This window comes from Myripristis murdjan, chromosome 14 (genome assembly GCF_902150065.1).
Source record: "Myripristis murdjan chromosome 14, fMyrMur1.1, whole genome shotgun sequence".
In the NCBI taxonomy this organism is placed as follows: domain Eukaryota; kingdom Metazoa; phylum Chordata; class Actinopteri; order Holocentriformes; family Holocentridae; genus Myripristis; species Myripristis murdjan.
This window is the reverse complement of record NC_043993.1, coordinates 24,778,666-24,800,544: the sequence shown is the minus strand read 5'-3', so window position 1 is coordinate 24,800,544 and position 21,879 is coordinate 24,778,666. Positions and strand designations below refer to the sequence as shown.

Here is a 21,879-nt window from a genome sequence, read left to right as displayed (position 1 = left end):
TGCTTACTTCCTCCCCAATTGGATTTTACTGTTTCACACTCTGCAGACTGGAAAAGCTCCTTGTTTCTGAGAAATAAAAAAAACAAAAAAACAAAAGTACTTCCAAACTTTCGTTTCAATTTAAGTCTCTGTACACTATCAAACCCACATTAGATGCACTGAACTACAAATATGCAACAGAAATTGCTCTTGAAGAAGCTCACAAAAGCAGCGTTAAGAATTGTTACATAAAATCTATATAAAAAACATGAATATTCATAAAACATCTGGCCTGGACCTTATATTCCAATGCACCATGGCAAAGATAAATACATTTCGATATTTAAACAGTCTTCTTCTTTTAAATAAACACATTATTTAGCGCTGAAAATAAAGGTTTTAAAACTCACATTGAAATTTTAATAGAATTATCTGATTTGCTTTTCCGCTTAATACCATTTGTCTTTGTTGGAGTAAATGGTGACAGAAACATGGGGAAGGGCAGTGGGAATCAAGTTTAGAAAGCTCAGGCTTCTGAATACTTGACAACTTTATGGTGGACAACAAGGTCCAGGGAATTGGCATAATCACATCTTTTTTGCTTTTTTACGGAAGAAACATGTGGACTAATATTTGACCTTGTGCCTTATACTTTTCTGCATGTTTATGGAATGAGTTTAGTCCCAGGAGAGCCTGTGTTTGAATTCAAGAAATTTGAATTTGTCATGCTCAAGTTGAATCACTTATTTAAAAAAAAAAAAAAAAAAAAAAAAAAAAAAAGGATCTGGCAAACAGAATTCAAAAATTTGTGAGGCACAAATCTCAGTCAGTGAATTGATCGACTAAGAGTATTAGTCCATTGATGGCGGCTGTGGAAGAGGAGGTTGCCTTCCAGTTGATATTAAGGGGGGAAAAGTTTCTTGAGCTCTGAAGTGTGTTTCAGAAAGCTGAGTCTTGAAGAAAATTGTATTTGAATTGGGAGACTCCACTTGAATTCAAGTTCAAATTGTGCCTTACAGACCACATTTTTATTTATTTGTTTATTCAACTTTTTTCCCATTCAACATTTCATTATGAACATGACAAATAGAAATTTCTATAATTCAAATACAGTCTGCTGGCATCACTGGCAAATCATCTAGAATATCTATTGCTGTGATCCCTGGATTTCATTATGAAATTACAACAATAAATTATCTGTGGCCACCGCAGAGTTATTTTTCAGTGCAAAATAAGGCTACAGTTTTTTTGTTTTTGTTTTTTTTTTTCATTTTGTTTTGTTTTGTTTTGTTTTTTGGTGGTTGTGGTTACATTATACATTACATCATCAAATTATAAGTATGAATATTTCAAAGTTACATATTTGAAAAACAGATATTGCAACATTAGCTGAGGCTTAACGCAGCCAAACAGGAAGCTACTGTTTATGTTAAGTCTTTTACAGCACCAATAGGCATTAACTGCACACCTTTCTGAACTTTGTGAAAATGTCAAAAATACCTCACTGTTTACAGGAAGAATAGCTGCAAAGCCTTTTAACTTCTTATTTTTGTTTCTTAGAGCTGCCTACAGTAAACTCAAACAAAAGAAAAATGGTGTCACTCCTCTGTTTTTGCCACACATTTTGCAGCTTTCTATTGAAAAGACCTGCACTTAATTATTGGCAATTTCTAAACTGAAATTTCAAACATCCATTACTATTTTTAAATAATACATGTACAACAAACATTTGGAACTCATATTAGGAGTAATCTAAAACTAAATCACTAACCATATTCATATGTAAGTTACTAGTAACAGTTTGTACAAGCCACTCTAAATGGTATGGCTCATACTAAACACAGGAAGTATTTTTACAACCCAAAAAATTAATAAAGTGAAATGCCCATAGGATTAACTAACCCAGCCACAGTTTCATTTTTGAAAACAAAAATGTGGAAGAATTGTGTTTACCCTGATTCATAGGTATTTGCAGAGATTAGGCCTGTTTAGGCCTTTTATTTAAAGTCCCCCTCCACTCAAAAATGTGTTTTTTGTATGTTTTCTTATGTTCTTATGTTCTGACATCCCCTAAAATGTCTGACCTTGACTATCCTGATTTGTATCTGTGCAAAGTTTGTCACTAGAGAGGTGTTTCCACAGTCCTCTACTGAAGGTGGAGGTGTGTGTACACTCCCCTAACATCTGAGATCCCCTAACGCGGTACATCTGACGTCAGATGTACCGTGGCCAGCTAGATTTGGTACGTCACAAATCCGCCTGCCAATCCCATCAACTGACGAGTTGCTGCTTTCCACATTTAGCACCAGCTCACCGACCGCCGTCAGTGTATTCAGAGCTTCCCCATACCAGTCTTTTATTTTCCAAAATACAATAAGACCAACTCAAAATGGCTGTTTCATATGAACAATATTAGATTAGATTATGAAATATGGCTCTATTTTCAAGAGTGTTGCAGGATGGGAATTCCTGGTTCTGTGTACGCAAAGCTGACCTGCACAAGTGTTTCATTTTCAAAGACCAACCAGATCAACTTGAAATGGCTTCTTTACATAAACAATATTAGTGTAACTAAGAAATTTGCTGAAAACCTTTTTTTTCCATCGTTGCATTTTCAAATATGGCATGATTTAAATGACTGTTGTGGATGATACTTCCGTGTTCTGGGAACAGAGCTCTGGTTATGAGCTAATGTGCCAGTCGGCAGCAGGATGGGTGGGACTATTTACATATTAATAAGTCTGCACATTTTTTATGACCACAAGATTTAGAGTGATATTTAATTCTAAGGTAGCAATTTTTTAGATGGCTGGAGGGGGACCTTAAAAACAAAACAAGTGTCATGACCACTCACATGGTGAGCTACTGATGATTACTAGAACTACAGCACAGACATGAGGAACACCTGGAGAAAAGGTGAGCTTTTCCTTTTAATCAGGGAGAATGTGAACTGGTCCATGAGGAGATGGGTGATTTCCTTCTTGTTATGAAGTTAAGAGGAGAATTTACATGAGGCCACGCTAGTATCGTCCTGATATCCTGGGATAATGCTTGATTTTCAATTTATGTTCAGATATTATGAACATACTCTAGAGTCATGCAGATTCATGCTTGATGGAGTAAACGAAGGAAGGTAGCAAGCTGAGGTGGTCGGTGGTTGATGTCTGTGTGGAGGATTGGAGGAACTACCCACCCCCATTCCCCAACCACAGAGAGGTGTTAAAGCCCAGGGACTGAGAGAGGACAGTTGTTTTACTTCTTCTTTTCGAGTTAAAGCAGAGAATTCCAGCCAGAGACTCCCACGAAGAGATGATTATATCATGGTCGGTCTCTGCTGGACTCCTGCCAAGAGACCAAACATAGAATTAGCACATATAGAAAGTCTCCATGACAGTGATGTCATAGAAAGTCGTCACTCATGCAACATTGGATCCTGGCTGTTTATTGCCACCATGAATCAAATATCAGTGGATTTTAGGGACATAAAGATTCTGGGTATAGATAAATGTCTTGATATCTCTCTGCAGCTACTGATGTTGAAGTCTATAATTTCTTCCAGGTTATGTCCGTTCAAAATTTAAAATTTAAAATGAAACCAAACCACTGAGTAAAATAGAGAAGCAGACAGTGTAATCAAGGCATGCACAAGCAGGCATCACAATGTGGGATATGTGGGCTAATGTCACAACTACTGAAATGCTATTAATGTCCACAATGTGTGTTTGCGGCAGAGGGGGGAAAGTAGGCTCCATATTATGGAAACAACTGCATAAAGTAATATCTTTCTGTGGAGGGGATCTATGGGTGACAGGGGAGGCACTTGATATAGTCATCGCTCTCAGGTATAATACCGACTGAGAATTTACAGTATTTAGGACAGTGCGTTCCTTAATCCCCTATTTTATCTGTGCCATCACTTTGCCCTGAATCTCTGCCAAGCAAGCCAGATGTGCACAACACAAATCTGACCGGAAGCCAATTTGGTCCTAATCTCAGCTCTCAGTAAGTTGATTGGTTTCTCACCTCGGAGATTGGCCAATTTAAAATTCAGTTCTCCCAGGAGCACTGCACTGAAAGGGGAATGGAAAGGAGAGTGCGCAGTTTGTGAAGAATAGGAGAGTGAGACCAGGAATGGATAGAAATCTGACAAAGTGCATTCTGTTCTGCTCTGTCCAGTCAGGTAAATGTGGTGAGCATAGGTTTTCACTGGGTTTGTGTTGTGAGCTGTGACAGTTGTTTGAGCCCAACCAGAACTTTGTACCAAATTCAGAGAAACTGTCAAATTCTACACAGTTACAGTGGCCCTACGACATGTAGTTAGCAGCCAGCATACCTCCAGTTGTAGAATGGACTTCCTTTCATTTTGAGTACTTCAGAACAGAAAAAAGAGACAGGTTCAGTGGTGTATGTGAACATGAGAAACACAAACTCACACTTACTTTGCATGGCCATGCGCAAACACACACATGCACATCTCTCTCTCTCACACACACACACACACACACACACACACACACACACACACACACACACACTCACTGTCACACGCTATCTCATATCCATTTTGATGTATCATCATTTTGTTTCAATTTTCGGCAATCAGCATTTTGGTATGCATATGCAAACGACCCTAACTTCAATGTCAACTGTATCAATTTCAGTAATGTCTTACAAAATCAATACATTATGAGCAAGGGCACTGCTGGAAATTCTGGACATCCCCTGCATTATGCATGTAATTTACCACAGGAATACCTCCTCTCTCTGTAGGGTCACTTGCATCTTTGGCTCCATGAAAGTCCCCAAAATTAGCTATGGCCCAGTTGTGTGTTTGGCAATATCTGTGACCTACACTTACACTGCACCTCAAAGGATTTCAAAGCCTATACATCCGATTAGTTAAGGAAGTATACAAACCATCGTAGTAGAGACTATACAATATCATTCTTCAGTGAGGCTTTCTTGTCATACATACAGGGGTTTAGTTCATTCTGAGTGGCATCAGTTGTTGGACAATACCACACTTAAAAGCTTAATAACTCATACACCAAACAAAATACAATAAAATAAACATGCTAGCTTTGATTTTATCGTTAATGCTGCAACCTAAATGCATTTCAAATCAATGCAGCCTTAAATAATCATGTACCTGCTGAAGACCTTCAACTGAGACATTAATCCCTTTCCCACTTATTACTCCCACTTTTCCCCACTGAGTTCAATGAGAAGTAATGAGTCATACAAAAATGAAAGAAACATAAAAACACTAAAATAAAATGCAGTGAACATTCATGCTGCTATAGTTTGATGCCTAAGACTTTCTGAATTGCTGTGACTGCCCCTGCCATATTTATGTACTATACCAGATTAATTAATAAAAGGGGTGAATGCATTGAAAATGCTTTGAAAAACTGATGTGCTTATGAAGACAATTAACTTTAATCTTTTCATGTTACATAAACCTAATATAAATTTTTAAAAGTTTTAAGTTTAAAAGCTTTATTAAAAAAAAAAAAAAAAAAACACAATCAATGTATTTTGTTATGAGCATTTTCATTGTACGTTAGTATCTGTAGTGTACTGTGGTTTTATGATAATGAAATCTGTATACCTCAATTACGCTACACTATAATTACACATGCAAAAGCCCAATTAGGGACATGAGCTGAAAATTAGCAATAGCTGTAAACTAAAACAAGACTTTATTCATCACTACTATTGGGTAAGGTGAGAGACACATATAGTAGATGCACTTCTTTACCATTTAAAACAATTACCAGTATTATTATCAATATGCCTCAACTATAAATACAGTTAACACATGGTGGGCCTGCTGTGGCAAAACTCATGAAGTAGGAAAACCTTTTCATACTGAGTCCATGAACACATCATTTACATCTCTACTGTTTGAGTTTTGGTTCACTTTGTGGTATCTGTAAACACCAGCAACATGTGTGTTCAACATTTTTAACTTATAATAATTTATTGTGTCTGTTGCTCTACCACCGTTTCTGAGACCACCTAAGTCACTGTCAAACTGAGTCCACATCACAGCAGCATACATACCTGTAGTGTGGATGCTCTGGAGTCACTGGTCTCACTTGGCCCTATGCTCCTGGGTATACTGGACACAAAGTACCCAGCTCCTTTGGGCACTATGGGCTGTCTGACGACCACCTTGCCTTTCCTGGTCTCTGCTAGGAACAAACTGTACCAGTAGGCGTCACTGGAGATGAGGGTGGAATCTGCAATGGTGGAGCTTCTCTGGCTGATCACACTGTTCCTGCTAATCACACTGTTCCTGTTGGCTGGGGGGATCTTGATTGCCTTTGGCTTTGGTTTTTGACACTTCAGCACTATAATCACCAAGATGGTAATCAGCAACAGGAAGGACACAGCCCCTAAACCAATAACTAGATACAGGTTTAAGTCTGTGAAGACGTCATACTCTATGGGCACCTCTGTGGTCTCTGAAAATGACATGACGTGCTCTACCGTTGATATCTTGATGGTGACTGTGGCAGAAAGTGCAGGTTGACCATTGTCTTTGGCAACTATTACTAGTCTCTGCTGCCGTGGATCTCTGTAGCTAAACATCCTTGTTGTTCGGATTTCACCGTTATACTGATCTAGGCTGAACAGTGTTGCATCGCTAACCTGCAGCAACTGATATGTAACCCTGGAGTTCTGCTCAGAGTCGGCGTCAATGGCAATCACTTTGGCCACTAAGTGCCCCTTATCTGTGGACCTCGGGATAACCTCTTCAATAACAGAGCCTTGCGCACGCCAGGGTGATACTATGAGAGGCGTGTTATCATTTTGGTCAAGAATGATGATATTAACTGTCACGTTGCTGCTGAGAGGGGGAACACCAGAGTCTCTTGCCTCAATGTGGAACAGGAAATCCCTCTCTCTCTCATAGTCAAAGGTTTTCAGTGCATACAGGTTACCATTCTCTGGATTGATAGAGAACAGCATTGACATAGACGTGTTCAAAATCTCCTTCTCCATTATGAAATAAACCAAATACTGGTTCTCGTTGACATCTGGGTCAAACGCACTAAGAGATGTCAATAACGCCCCAGGTGCATTGTTCTCCACAACATGGATGGCGTAGAATGACTGTGGGAATGTGGGCGCATTGTCATTGACATCCAAAATCTCCACAGTGATGGTCTCGTTGTCAGATAAAGAGGGTGACCCTCTGTCTCTGACTCGAAAAGTGAAGTCAAATTTGCTTTTTATTTCTCTGTCCAGTGGCTTTGAGACAATCAGCTCAAAGTAATCCTCTGAGGATTTATTCAGAAAAAACGGTAAGGATGCCTGCTGACTCAAAGTGAGGTCAACTTCGCCGTTGACTCCCGAATCCTGGTCGCTGACACTTACGACTGCTATTAGGGTTCCTACCGGGACGTCCTCTCTCACTGCACTTTTCAGAGACTTGATGGTCACCTCGGGGTAGTTGTCATTCAGGTCTGTGACAGATGCGATAACTTTGCAGTGTCCTGACAGCGGGCTCGCCCCTTTGTCCTGGGCCTGTATGTGCATCTCAAAACTTTGACTCTCCTCATAATCAATCACCCCCTTCACCTTGATCTCCCCCGTGTTTGGATCAAGTGTGAAGAGTTCTTGTGTTTTCTCAGAGGTGTACAGGGTATAGGAATACATTAACTCAGAGTTTGTGCCCTCATCCAAGTCTGTTGCGTTCAAAGTCATGACCACGGTCCCGACTGGTGAGTTCTCTGGCACACTCACACTAAATACCGGCTGAGTGAATAGGGGGGCGTTGTCGTTGATATCCAGGACATTGATGATGATGCTGGCGGTGCCGGAGCGGGCAGGGACCCCACCATCCACCGCGGTTAAAATCAAATTGTGAATTGCATGCTCCTCCCGGTCCAAATTACCACTAAGAACTAAATCGACATATTTTGAGCCATCGCTCCCAGTTTGTATATCAATGTTGAAGTACTTGCTCTCGCTGAGATAGTAGGTCTTGATTGAATTCGCTCCCACATCTGCATCCACGGCGTTTGTCAATGAAAATCTCTCGCCGGGAGTGGTTGCCTCGGAAATATCCAAGTGCATTGTCTTTCTGCGAAACACGGGCGCGTTATCATTGATGTCCATAATCTCGAGCTCAATATTAAAAATGCGAATGGGGTTTTCAAGGATGACATCCATTTTTAAAAAGCAAGACGCCGTTTTGCTCATGCATATGTTTTCCCGGTCTATCTTCTCACGAATGACCAGCTCACCTGTATCTTTGTTGATGTCGAGGTAATTTTTACTGTGGATGACATCGAGTTTTGCTTCACGTTGGACCAGACTGCGAACGTCGAGACCCAAATCGGTTGCCAAATTGGCGACAAAGGAGCCCTCTTCCATTTCCTCTGGTATAGAGTACCGAGTGATGGAAAGCGTAAATCCCCACAGTGCAGCGAATGCAAAGAGAGACACAATCCATCGTGGCCGTGCAGATGCGATGATAAACGCCATCGTTGTCTTGTTTTTTTGTTTTTACCTTCAAAAACTGATTGATGAATATTGGTCAGAGGTCAGGCAGACCCGTCCTTACAGTGAGGTAGTTTTGATGTGGAGGAGCGGCGTTGTCATTCTTCACTCCACGCGTTGTAGCTGCAGCGGTAGGCCATGTACTACTAGGTGCTCTCAAACAGTGATGCCGTGCAGGGGCGTAGGCAGGGTTTTGGTGATCGGGTGGCCTCCTTAAAGGTGCACCAGAGTGTCTAAAGGGTATCTGTATAGTTTTAAATTATCATCCTTACATGATCACTGTATTATAGGAATGTTATCAGAATTATTCTTATTGTCAGAATTATTATCAAAAATGCTCTGATGAAGGCTCTGTGCCGAAACATCAACAATATTCTAGTATGATGTGAGCCAAATAAACAGGTGAAATGTCTGTATTTTGTGTATTTATTTATTTTTATATTATCAGGGAACTCTGGGCCAACAGTTCTCAGTAATATTGGTGATCTAGGAATTTAAGCTTATTCTGCTGATGCACTCATGTTAAGTCATAATGGAGCTTACTGTAAGAGAGTCAGCTAACGTGAAATATAGTTGGCAGATTGTGAAAGTGGAGATTGCATAACAGGATCACTTTAGTCAGCATTTATTTTTTTTCCATTTAATATTTATTCTTAGTTTAAAAATATGACCCATTTGTTGCCAAAAGTAGTGTGCTAAACCTATTAAATAGAGGAGATATAGATGCCTAAAATTGTGTTTAAAGACTGCAACTCAGTTTGGACAGGACACATTAAGTAAAAGGAAAGAATTTGTTTCATTATTTTTACGGAGAGACTGACCAGTCTCACTGCTGACTAAGAAAGCTCAATGGTGCATGCAAGACAAGCCAGTTCTTGTTTCTTGACTAATTCATCAGTGATTGACCCATGACCCACAGATGCTCTGAGTAAACTGCAGAGTCGAGTGGTTACGGCATGGTTACAGGTTTGCCTTCCCACCAGGGGCTACAATATAGCTGAGTGCTGAACTCAGAAATTTCAATGTTAAAAAAAAGGATAAAACAGCACATCAGAAATAAGAAAAAGAGAGACTTCATCCCTTTTGCAACAATTTATTTGGGGTGCAAAAATGCTGACATGTTTCAGTATCCTCTGATGAAAGTGTAATGCCAAAACACGTCAGCGTTTTGGGTTCTAAATAAATGGATGTAAAAGAGGTGAAGTCTTTCTTTTCTTATTTTTGATGTGCTGCTTCTTCTTCTTTTTTTTTTTTTTTTTTAATGCTGTGTGGTTATGTGTCAGCAAAACAAAGTCATGAATCATTTCAGGTGAATTGTGGGCTAAAAAGATCACAATAATAACAATATAATCATTCAGAAGAATATTCTTTGCTAAATTAGTTCATTTTCCCCATGCTTAATCTTTCCCAGCATTATGCAACATTAGGCGAGTGGGTTCATGCAGATGTGGGTTTGAGTTTTATTAAAACTATCACCATACCATGTAGTTGCTGTCAGGTGATTGCTAATACAGGTGGATTTGGGTAAACTCTCAGCTAACCCACACATCACTTCTAACCATAATACTAGTACAAACCACATTTTTATATTGATTAAAAGTTTGCATACCCTTCCTTTTCAACAGTAGTGTGATTTATAAAAAATCTTGATTGGAATTAAAGTCACACTGTGACTGTCAGTTGTACACATGTCAGGCTTATGTTGGTGACTGTTTTGGTAATGTGATCCAGTATTTGCAGAGTGTAACAAGTAGAGCTGAACATGAATGGGGCTGCAAAGTTAATAAACATGATTGATTACTTGTTTCACAGTCATATTGAAGATTGATGTGGATATGCATCACTTTCAACATCACTAGGCAAAGCAGAGTCTGCCCCCACTTTGCTGAAAAGTAATCATTGTTTATAATGTAACAAAAGCACAGAGAGCTACGGAGCCTCCTAGAGATGGCCAAATTACAGGAGGTCTATAGACACAAGCAAGCAGTCGGAAAGAGATATTATTGTAACTAAGTATCTCAGCTGAGAAGCATCCCCTAAACTGCAAAAATATGATATAATAAAGCATTAACCTAATTCGATTCTTTTATCTCTGTAAACCCCCAACATTCATGTGCAATAGCTGCAGACAGCTGTATATTTGGTGAAATGAATAGATGATGCAAAGGGTTACATCTGTGATGTTCTCAGTCAGAGGACTGAAGAAATATAATGTTAACATCTAAAACTGCTGACCATATGACATACTTTGGCTGAAATTACAACAGACAACAGTCAGAAAAATGTGACCTCTAGACAAGCAAATGCTGCATTATAAGTGACTGCACACACTATAGGCTATAACTGAAGTTATTTGATTCCCCTGCAGAATATGGAGATATGAGAGGTCAGCTATGTTTGCACCTGAATTTTATCAATGCAGTTGACAGCATGCTGTATTATATTCTACAGTTTGATTTTTACACTTCCTGACCAGTGTGTCATGTCTGGTGCCTGCCAGTATATGTGCTTGCTGCTATCAGATATTTTCATTTGTTTGCTTACATGACCAGCTACCTGTGCACCGAATGATCTGACATTAAACTATTAGGGATGATGAAGTGAATGAGGTCCTCAAAATTCCCCCACCACTGGCTCCCTCAAGTGCTGACAGGGAGTATTACATGCAGTTGCAGCCATATGATACACACCACATCATGGTCTCTGATTCCCTAGTGTTTAATCCATGAGATATTTTGTGATGAAGTGTTGAAATTTTCCTTTTTCGTATCCCCTTCCCCTCAACCTGCCTTTCTTCTGCTTCGGTTAGTAGTGCCCTGCATTTTCTCAAAATAACTTTCAATAATTCCCAGAGAAGGAGATTAGATTTGTGTTTAGCAGGGTTTTAGAGGTAGGTGGAGACAGCAAGAGCAATAGTAAGATCAATAGCAAGACCAAAAAGTGAGTTTCATACCCCTTGCTCAAAACATAGCTTGTGCCTGCTACTTTTAGTGGAGAAATCTGTGCTTTTTTCTACAATGTTGGATTTCTTCCGGCATGACTGCCAAACATCCGGGCAAAACGTTGAGTCTATCAAGAAGCTTTTGTTCTTTGATTCTGAAGGACTGACTTTAGATTTTAGACTTTAGACGTTAGATTTTAGAAAGTACTTTTTGATTATGTTTAGCTCATTAGCCACAGGAATGAGAACACCACTTACCCCACTACACCATTTTACAACATAATGGTCCCAGAAATGCAAGGTGCAATAGCTTGTTTTCCCCCCATAGAGTTAAAGTGTTTTAAGATGGGTGTTTTTAACTGAGTTCTTGTCAGAAGCTCACCAGCAACAGAGGGCTGATGCCCCAATTCTCATTGAGATTCATTGATACCAGACAGCCTTTGAACCAGACTGACGCTTGAGGAAGCCCTAATCACTGACCTTGTATCTCTTGATTTCACCTGTAACTTGGGTAATGGTCTGGTCCAGCAAAGAGGAAAAATAAGTATAGATAAAGGCTCTAGGTGGCGCTTTGCTGTATCTGTTTTTCCTAAGGTTTGGTTCTGTTCTGTTACATTCCGATCTGTTCTTTTTGCAGTAAAAACACCTGGGCATTATTCATTAAGAACTACAGAGGCGGACAAATCAATGGAAACATTAAATGAAAAGGTTTAGTGAATTTGCAAATGCAAAAGCAGCTGCATAAGTCATATTAAGTTGAATGGAAATCTATTGGAGCTATGGCAATCATAGCTTTTAAAGTGTTCATTTTTTAACAGCACAAGTCAGAGTCTAAATTGACACAGTCAAACAATTTGCAATATTATATCATGCTATAGCAAAGATAACAGTGTCAAACCCATACTCAGGACAAACTACACCTGCAAAGATTCACAAGTTGTTGCAAGGTGTTGTGTTTGTGGACCCAACTGCAGATATGGAGAGAAGACAAGGATAAGTTCAGCCGCTTTACTGATGAAAATAACCAGACTAATGGAAAAAAAAAACCTTATCATCAGTGGTAAAACATATTGAAAATATGAGCTCAAGACTAGATAAACAGAACCAAAAGAAAACTAGGAGCTTAAGTTACCACTAGTAAAACACTAAATTAGACCAGAAGGGAAAACAGATTACAAAAATACTCTCCGAGAAACAGACATAGTGATATATCTTGCGAGGCCATCACTGAAGAGTTAACAATTTGTCTCCGATCTTTTCTTATGTGAGGCACCAATATTCTGAGATGGTAGTGCCCCTGTATAACATATTCAAGAGTTCATGAACACCAGGATGAAATCAAACACTGTAGCTTCCAATAACCAAGATCTGAACATAGTAGACCGTTTTGGGGGAAGTAAATTTTCAACCTGCTCAACCCTAAAAGAAGTGGAGGCTTTATTTCTTGGTCCAACATCCCACTACACATAGGCCTAGTTCAGGACTGGTATGACAGTAATTTAAGTATAAATTGCTGTCAAAGGCAAATGGTGGTCCTGCAATATATAAACTCTGTGTATCTCATGTCCTCACCTTTTTTTTTTGTAATCCCACCACTATTACCCTCTGCCTTTTGTTTTTATAAAGGTGCAGAGAAGAGAGAGTTAAGAGAGGTCAAGGCTCTGGATTAAAGAGAGCATGGAAAATTTGTCTGATGCCTACATGAGTGTATGTTTCAGTTTCAGCCTGTTAAGGAATACAAATTTAATATTTTGGTATGGACTTTTTTTTTTTACATTCATATATTAGTTTAAAACTTAAAAACAAAAGAGCACAAAAAGGGAATTATGAATTTGGACCGAATCATCTTGAGTAGTATAAATAATAATAATTTTGATGCTATGGTGCAGATTATGTTAACAAAATATTCAGAAATGTAGTGGATTGCAACCTGTATTTCTTTTCATGTTCTGCATGGGCAATGACAAGAATTGACACATCCTGGGGGCTATTGGTCTGTCTCTAGTACAGGCATCTGTGAGGGAAAGGCACCCTCTTGTGGAGGAAAGAGGGGTGGGTGTGTGTGTGTGTGTGTGGTGGGGGGGTGGGGGTGGTGGGGGGGACTTCTCTCAACAACCAAAGTTGGGTTGTGAAAGCTAAGGCCTGTTCATGAGACAAAGCAAAGGTGGGGGTGGGGGTGACGGGGTGGGGAGGGGGGGGCGACTTCTCTCAACAACCAAAGGTGGGTTGTGAAAGCTAAGGCCTGTTCATGAGACAAAGCAGAGAAAGACTTTTTTTTTTTTTTTTTTTTTTTTTATTGGGGTCATCACAGAGTTCACATGGCACACATTTTAAACATAAAGTATGTGCCGTATGTGTCTTTTATAGAATATGGGGTATATTACTGTGACTGGCTATATAGCCTTGGTTCCCTTGACACCAGTAATGATTAAACATGAGATATACTCTATCTTGGCTGGCCTGCCTGCTAATACTTGGCAGGATATAGTGGTACAATATCTGGACTTTTCTTTCAGGTTGTGGGTGGCCAAAAAGCCTCTAAACGCCAGGGGTAGCTTATGGGTTCAGGTTTTTTTTTTTTTTTCCTCAGGTGCTTATCCATTTGAGTCAATCTTGATACATTTCAAGATAAGTTTGGGATTGGCCCTCAGCTCTCAGCTTTTTAAACTTCCACTGAGGCAGTTCTACCCAAGCTCAAGATGATCCTTTGGGCCTAGCTGAGTTTGCTGCAGTGAAAAGAAATGGGTCATTGAGATTATCATCACAGTAGCTGTTTTAACCATAGGTTCACTCTCCAGAATGTCAGGAAAAAAACATGAAAATGTAAATGACACTTTGATCCATGACATTAAACTAAACTAGAATGAAAACAGCAAGCCACCACTTATTCCATGGGCCTCACATATGCATTTGGTTGCTGCACATTCTGGAGAATGGCCTGGGGCTTTTTGAGACTACTGACTTGACACTGGCAGAAACCTGCAGATGTAGCTGTGCCTTCAAAGTTGGGCTTTTTGTACCAAGAAGTGAGGATCATGCCTTAGGCTTAGTTGGTGCCTGCAGCTTCTGGATTCTGTGGAGAAGATATGGCCAACATGTCCAGTGTCATCTACATTTTGGTGTCCCTAAAATGCGCTCATGACTGTGTTCCTATGCCCCTACAGCCTAACAAGCATCACCACAGACCTCACTGATTGACTTTATGTACCGAGTTAATAGTTTTAGGGTTGCAGAACCTCTCCTACCATCCGTTAGGCATAAGGCAGAGAAAAACAGCAAACAGATTTGTCAAATCATCACAAGGAAACCCACACAGACTCGAAAAAGAGGACACCAAGGCTGCAGCTCTATCTCTAGGTTCTAGTTTGAGGCAACAGTGCTAACCATGAAGCCACCATGTCATACATCACTCACATCTCCAGGGCCAGTTTTCAAAGTCAGCATCTGGACACAATATGATTTAGCTGGTAAGGACAGCTTTCAGTGGCATCATGCAAAGCTTGGGCAAGCATTGCGTGTATCCAAATAAGCAGATGCATAACCACAGCCCACAGGGTGGAGGCATGTGTTGGCTCTGCCAGCCTTGCCCCACTTTGGACAGAGGGAATCTTGAATCCAGCTAACCAATAGCGCACCTATCTCACTTTATTCAGTGCCTTCAGACGCTGCATGATCAAATTTGAAATGAAAAATATATTAGGTAGAAACACATATAATTGCTGGCTGGTTTCCTCAGAAGTTGAACAAAACATGTACGACTAAGTTTGCAATCAAGATTAAATTCAAATGGAATTTTAGAAGTGAGATGTCTTAAAAAAAAAAAAAAAAAGTCCACTTATTGAAAATATTAATTAGTTTCCACTGCTAAATACATTTGACAACTTTTAACCTTGAAAGATCATTTTACTGCTATCTATATAAGACTCAAAATAATTCATTTTCTCTTACTTGTATAATATAGCAAAACTAATTTTGTCTGATTGCATAACTGTTAATCTTCTCCGTATCACTATTTCAGCGGCACAATCCAAAATATCCAAAATGGCATGTCTGTGAAGAGACTCTGACACTCTTTTTGTACTTGCAATATTAAAATATTTTACTAAAAGAAATACTACATTTTGTTTCTGAGACTTTTTGCCTGCAAGTGTTTTAAATTGCAAGTACAGGCTGCGTATGGGAGCCTTTTTACATTTTCTGCAGGCTTCAGGTCGTCTCCTTTGCTGCTGTTACTGATACACATGTGCTATGAACCTAGTTGCCTGAGTGTCTTACACAGTAGAAAATGTAATTTGTGCATAATGTGCATTTACTCCATGGATCTACAGAAATAATATCATAGAGCAAGCAGTGTACATGCGGTAAAGTCTGCATTTCATATTTTTAGATATTAAAGAAAATACAACTTAAAAAGAAAGTGGTGTTGCAAAATGAGATTGATCACCACTGGCATTGATTTCAGGGCTTTTTTCTTCATTCATGCCTTCTTTGTGTAGATACTCAAAGTAGTACAAATACCTTGGTTTTCTGTCAAAAGATGAATACATATATATATATATATATATATATATATATATATATATATATATATATATATATACAGAGCTAAGAACAGCTTTATTGATATTTGTACATAGACTATGTATGTAGCCATTACAGCAAAAAAATAAAAATCTAATTCAACTATACATAAATAAATTAGACTCACTAATCATTCCAAGTAATTATGAAATGCATATGACCACTGAGTGATTATGTCTATATCACAAACCTGTTTATACACCAGGAAGCACTAACAGCTATGGTTACACTCATCATTTTCTTGTGTTTTTTATGAAATCTGATTCAAACACTTAGATTGTTTGAGATCAATCTGCTCTGCTGTATGTCCACACCTTGCTTGACAAGAGCTGCCATGTCTCTTGTTATGCTATTTATTTATATCTGCCTGTACCTCTTTCCTGCACATTCCCTCTACTCCCTCTTTTCATTGACTGTATGCGTATTTTGGCTGGACTGCTGCCAAAATTCATAGACTTGCAAGCAAAATGGGAGCTTCACCATTTCCAGACTTGATTTTAAAGATACAATAGAAATGTGAGCAAAATCATTTTTTTGTGACTCATTTAATGCATCCTTCCTGACTAAATGATAGAAGTTGTGATGAAATAACAAATATACCCGTAGCCAATGTAAATTTTGCACCTTGGTTGTCCAACCAGGATATAATCATAATTATCCCCTAACAAGGGATTCTCTCTGTTGTTGAGTATATTAAAACACATGTATTTGTGTTGGCTATAAACACATATATTCTTTACAGGCTTGACTTGTTAGAAAATTATTTGAACAGCCCACCAACACTTAAAATACTTCATTCCAGTATTTACAAATTTACAAATTTTTTTCTTTCTTTCTTTCTTTTCTTTTTTCTTTTTTTTTTTTTTTTTTTTTTTTACAAAAACTGAGATTTGAAATTCATGTTTAACCATATCACACTGTCAGTCTTTGTAGATCGCTGACAATCAAAAATTACCTCAGTTCAAAATAATATACATAAACTAAGATAACTGTGGATTCAAGATGATACAAGAAGTGGTGCACAATTGCACTGGGAGTAGGAGAGGCTTAGTCTCCCAGCCTCCAGGAGCAATGCTGCTGCTTGGGAGATTTTCTGTTACTGATAGAACTAATGAATTAATGACACAAATCATCCACACTCACACCATATAATTTTAGTCTATCACTTAAAGATATCATTGCTGATGAGACCATCATCTCTGTCAAGAGTCTGTTCATACGTTGAGAGGTATCTCCTTTTCTTCCCAAATGTGGAGAAGGTGTTGTACACATCCAGTTCACCTCTAGGTGCCAGCTTCAGAGTGCAGTAGCCAGATGCGGTGCCAGGAATGTACACATTGTGCTGGTAGTCTGGTGGTGGCTGAGTGGACGTGGGCTGTGTGTACCTTGGAGTCCATGAGTAGTTAGGAACTGTTCCCTCCTGAAGAGACATCCTGCAGTCTGTAAAAATGCAGTATGAGATATATATTAATATATTTATTTCTAAAAAGACCTCATAAAAGATATAATTCTTCTGGGTATGATGTTTTAAATACATCCTCCTAAATGCATCTTTTCTGCAATTCCCCAACTTTTGTTGCAATTATTCAGTTAAATATGTGATATAATACTGGGTTGTTTGTGTGTTTGTGCATTAAAATACCCCCTTGTTTTGATGTTGGCGGTATCAGAGCTTCACCTGTTAATATTTCTGATTATGGCTCCCTGTGTGGACAACAGAAGGCCCAGATTTCATAGTATGGCTGTTATTTCCACCTACCACGCATATGATTTCCCCAGGTCCAGTACTGTGGTGCCACAGAGCAGGAAAAGCCATCTGGATCGTGTTTGGGCTGACGTGGAAGAGTGCTCTCCATATTTACCGAACAATACCTGCAGAGGGACAAAATGTACGTTTAATGGTGTGTGCATGTGCATCTCTGCATGTGCACTGTAATTGGTTTAGCACTGTATTCACCTCTTGTAGGCTGAGTTCTGTTGGTTCTTTGTCCAGGTCCAGTCCCTGTTTGAGTGCTTAAGCTGCAAGATTGAAAAATACGGTCATTTTGTAGCTCAAACAGTGGTGTTGCCTTGCTGTATATGTACAGTTGTGTATTTTATATTTACATTAGAGTCTATACATATATTTTATGTTCTTATTTGTTGTCATGGCCCAACATGACTGTATGGTCAAAGTCAGTTTCAACTGACATGCTGCTTATCCTTTTAAGGAAAGTCAAAAGAGGATATAGGCTATATAGATATAAACTCAAAAGTCACAGTAACTCCAGTCCCTGTCCCTTGATTAGGAAAATCATGGGAATGGATAATGTTTTCTTATGTTTTTATTTTAAAAATATATATATATTTTGGCAACGTAATAAACTCTTTTCATGACTAGAAAAAAATTGCAAGTGACATATTACTTATTATCAGCTTCTAACTCTCTAAGTAATACGTAATTTAAAGCAAGAATTTGACACTGTTCATACCCCTTTCAAAGTTGATTTTATACTCCTTACAAATCAGTATAACACATGTTTTAAATGCTAAAGATGCAGTATTGATGTTGAATGTTTGTGTCATGCTATCTAAAAGTCAACTTTTCTGTCACTTGCAATAGAAGTTTAATGAAAAAGGATTGGGTGGATTTCATTTTGGGACAGTTTATCAACCTCAGTTTGATAATACTGACAGCGCAGGGGCTGATAACCCAGTGGTAATTATTTATTTTTGATTGATCAATGTTGTTTTACTACTGATATCAAAATGGTAATTCGTGGCATTATTTATCAGGCCAACTGGGAACCTCGAATGATGATTTCTCTTATATATGCGTTCCAGCACGACAATATTCGTTGCTACTTGTAGATTTCAATATATTTTGGAGTTACCTCATTTGGGGTTGTGGCTCTGTTGTTGGCCAGCTCGTTGCGGTCCAGCGCGCTCCAGCCAGAGGTCAGGTAGTCTGTGCTCTTGGCATTGTTCTGGGGTATTGCCATTATCGGACTGCAGGGCTTGAGGAACATGAAGTCACTTTTGGACGATTCTGGTGTCATACACATTTTATAGCAATACACCTGAGAGAGGGAGCTGCTGCCGTTTGCATCGGTGCAGTTCGAGGAGCCTGTGGACATTTGCATGTTTAAGTTGGACTTTTTGAACACCTCCGTGGCGGTGGATGTCTCTGACCGTGAACAGCAGCAGCACCCACAGACGGAGGGGAAGCTGTACTCTCGGCTGGATGGTCTGCCCTTCAATCCCCTTACTGCAATCAGGACAATAATAGCCACCAGAAACGTGAATGAGATTGCGCCCAGGGACACCATTAAATAGAGGGTGAAGTTGGAGCTGTGATGTGGGCTCAGTGACAGGTCACCCAAATCGGGCTGCGTATCTGGCAAGCTGTCAACCACTGACAGGATGATGGAAACTGTGGCCGAGAGGGGCGGCTGACCATTGTCCTTGACCAGAATGACCAGTCTTTGCCTGGTGGGGTCTTTCTCCACTAATCTGCGTATCGTCCTGATTTCGCCTGTGTACAGAGCGATGCTGAACAAGCTCGGGTCTGTTGCCTGGAGCATCTGGTAAAAAAGACGCGAGTTCTGGCCTGCATCTGCGTCCATCGCTGTGACTTTGGTAACAAGGTAACCAGCGTCAACTGATCTGGGCACCGCTTCGGTGGGAGCCGTGCCATTTTGCGGCACCGGTGACACGATAACGGGTGCGTTATCATTTTGGTCCAAAATAAAGATGTTCACGGAAACGTTGCTATTCAGGGGCGGGAAGCCCGCATCTTGCGCTTGAACTATGATCTGAAAGTTTCTTAGTTGTTCGTGGTCAAACGAACGCAGCGCGTAAAGGTTGCCGTTGTCTGAGTTTATGGACACGTATGTGGACACAGGCATTCCCTGAATATCACCTTCTACTATAGAGTAGGAGAGATACGCATTTTGACCCGAATCTGGATCCAGGGCAGTCACCGAACAAATTGATGCACCCGGTGCGTTATTCTCGGTCAAATACACCGTGTAGGACGGCTGTTTGAAGTGAGGTGCGTTATCATTCACATCGGACACTTGGACTAGAATAGTTTTCCGAGTGAATAAGGGTGGGGTGCCCATGTCTCGGGCGGTAAGCGTGATGTTATACTCGGCGACTGTCTCTCTGTCCAAAAAATCACAAGTTACCAATGTATAGTAGTTCTTGAAGGAGGAGTGGAGCTGAAAGGGGATGTGATGGGGGATCTCACAGTCCACATTCCCATTCTCACCAGAGTCTCTGTCCATTACGCTGATGACAGCTATCACCGTACCCGGGGGTGCGTCCTCCTGGACAGGTGTGGACACAGATGTCAAAATCACTTCCGGGAGGTTGTCATTTTTATCCAAAACATTCACCAAGACTTTACAGTGAACCGCTACAGCCGAGGGCCCTTTATCCTTAGCCTGGACATAAATTTCATGCATTCTTGCCTTCTCGTAATCGATCACTCCTTTGACTTTGATTTCGCCGGTGCGAGAGTCGACGCTGAACAGCTGGCGCACTTTGATGGGAGCGTGTCCGCTGAATGAATAAGTGATATCAGCGTTGGGACCCTCATCTAAATCAGACGCATTAAGTTTAATGACAACCGTGCCTTTTGGTGCATTTTCAACAAGTCTCACTCTGTAAAACGACTGATCAAACACCGGCGCATTGTCATTTGCATCCAAAACTGTGATATCGATTTGCGCAGTGCCAGACCTCTCCGGCGCGCCTCCGTCCACTGCCGTCAGGACCATTTGATGCGTGCTCTGCTGCTCTCTGTCCAGTGGGTTCTGTAGGACTAGTTCCGCAAATTTACTGCCATCACTCCGCGTCTGGATGTCCAAGACGAAATGTTCATTTACACTCAACAAATACGTGCGGAGCGAGTTGGAGCCCACGTCCAAATCCTGTGCGCTCTCCAACGGGAAACGGGACCCTGGCGCAGCGGACTCTGATATATCCAGATTAAACTCGGTCCAAGGAAAACTAGGAGAGTTATCATTCACGTCCAAAATCTCCATCTCTACCCTGTACAGTTCCAGAGGGTTTTCTATGACCACTTGCAAATGAAAGGAACAGGACAAACTCTGCTCACATAGTTCTTCACGATCAATTCTCTCGTTGACAAATAAAACCCCATTTTCTAAATTTACCTCCAGATACTGTTTCTTGGCACCCGAGACTATCCTGAATCTGCGTGCAGAAAGCTTCTCCAAATCCAAGCCCAGGTCCTCTGCTATATTTCCAACAAAAGCCCCGTGCTCCAATTCTTCTGGGATTGAATAGCGGATCTGTCCCCAGACTGCATCCAAGAGATATGTTAAAGCAAAAAAGCAGACTGCATGCCATTTTTCATGCAGTCTTTTCTTCGCACCTCGTATGTCCATCTGTAGGCTATGTTGTGCAGTAGTTCACATCAAGGACTATAACAAGGACTGTGTCCTGCACCGACAAAAAGATGATTAACCAAGCAGAACTCAGCTGTGTGAGAGGAGTAGAAAAATATTGCCTGGCAAAAAAGCTAGGCTTAGGTGGGATTGTAACAGCGCCTCTGCTTAAGAGAAAAGAGAGGAGAGAGAAAAGGCTGTGCAAGGGTTATACTGTCTCAGATTAACGTTGTGGACCGCTTGTGTGTGTGTGTGTGTGTGTGTGTGTGTGTGTGTGTGTGTGTGTGTGTGTGTGTGTGTGTGTTATTGGCCCTACTGTTCCAACAGGGGTAAAACGACATCTGCTCCAATTCCAGTTTGACCGCACCATAATCTTTCCTACTGCCTACTAGCCCGATCAAATTCATGTCACAGCCTCTGGGCTTAGACCTCAGGCTAAATGCTCTCAATTCCTATTCTTGCAAGAAC

The 21,879-nt window shown here is 40.2% G+C and overlaps 2 protein-coding genes across 3 annotated transcripts; both read right to left on the bottom strand.

The window, feature by feature from the left end:
* Positions 1-2,622: 2,622 nt before the first annotated feature.
* LOC115371685 (protocadherin alpha-C2-like) lies at positions 2,623-8,761 on the bottom strand. Of its 2 annotated transcripts, XM_030069161.1 has the most exons (3): positions 6,046-8,761; positions 4,313-4,349; positions 2,623-3,321 (listed from the first exon to the last, which is right to left on the bottom strand). In XM_030069161.1, exons 1-2 carry the CDS (start codon positions 8,476-8,478, stop codon positions 4,338-4,340), a joined length of 2,445 nt encoding a protein of 814 aa, XP_029925021.1. In that variant the 5' UTR covers positions 8,479-8,761; the 3' UTR covers positions 2,623-3,321; positions 4,313-4,337. The 2 variants fall into 2 exon arrangements, with proteins under 2 accessions (XP_029925021.1, XP_029925020.1); XM_030069160.1 differs by lacking the exon at positions 4,313-4,349.
* Positions 8,762-16,032: 7,271 nt separating this feature from the next.
* On the bottom strand, positions 16,033-21,618 carry LOC115371461 (protocadherin beta-15). The gene is made up of 4 exons (XM_030068865.1): positions 18,889-21,618; positions 17,973-18,034; positions 17,775-17,887; positions 16,033-17,455 (listed from the first exon to the last, which is right to left on the bottom strand). The coding sequence occupies exons 1-4, from the start codon at positions 21,409-21,411 to the stop codon at positions 17,178-17,180; spliced, it is 2,976 nt and encodes a 991-aa protein (XP_029924725.1). The 5' UTR covers positions 21,412-21,618; the 3' UTR covers positions 16,033-17,177.
* Between the last annotated feature and the right edge of the window lie 261 nt (positions 21,619-21,879).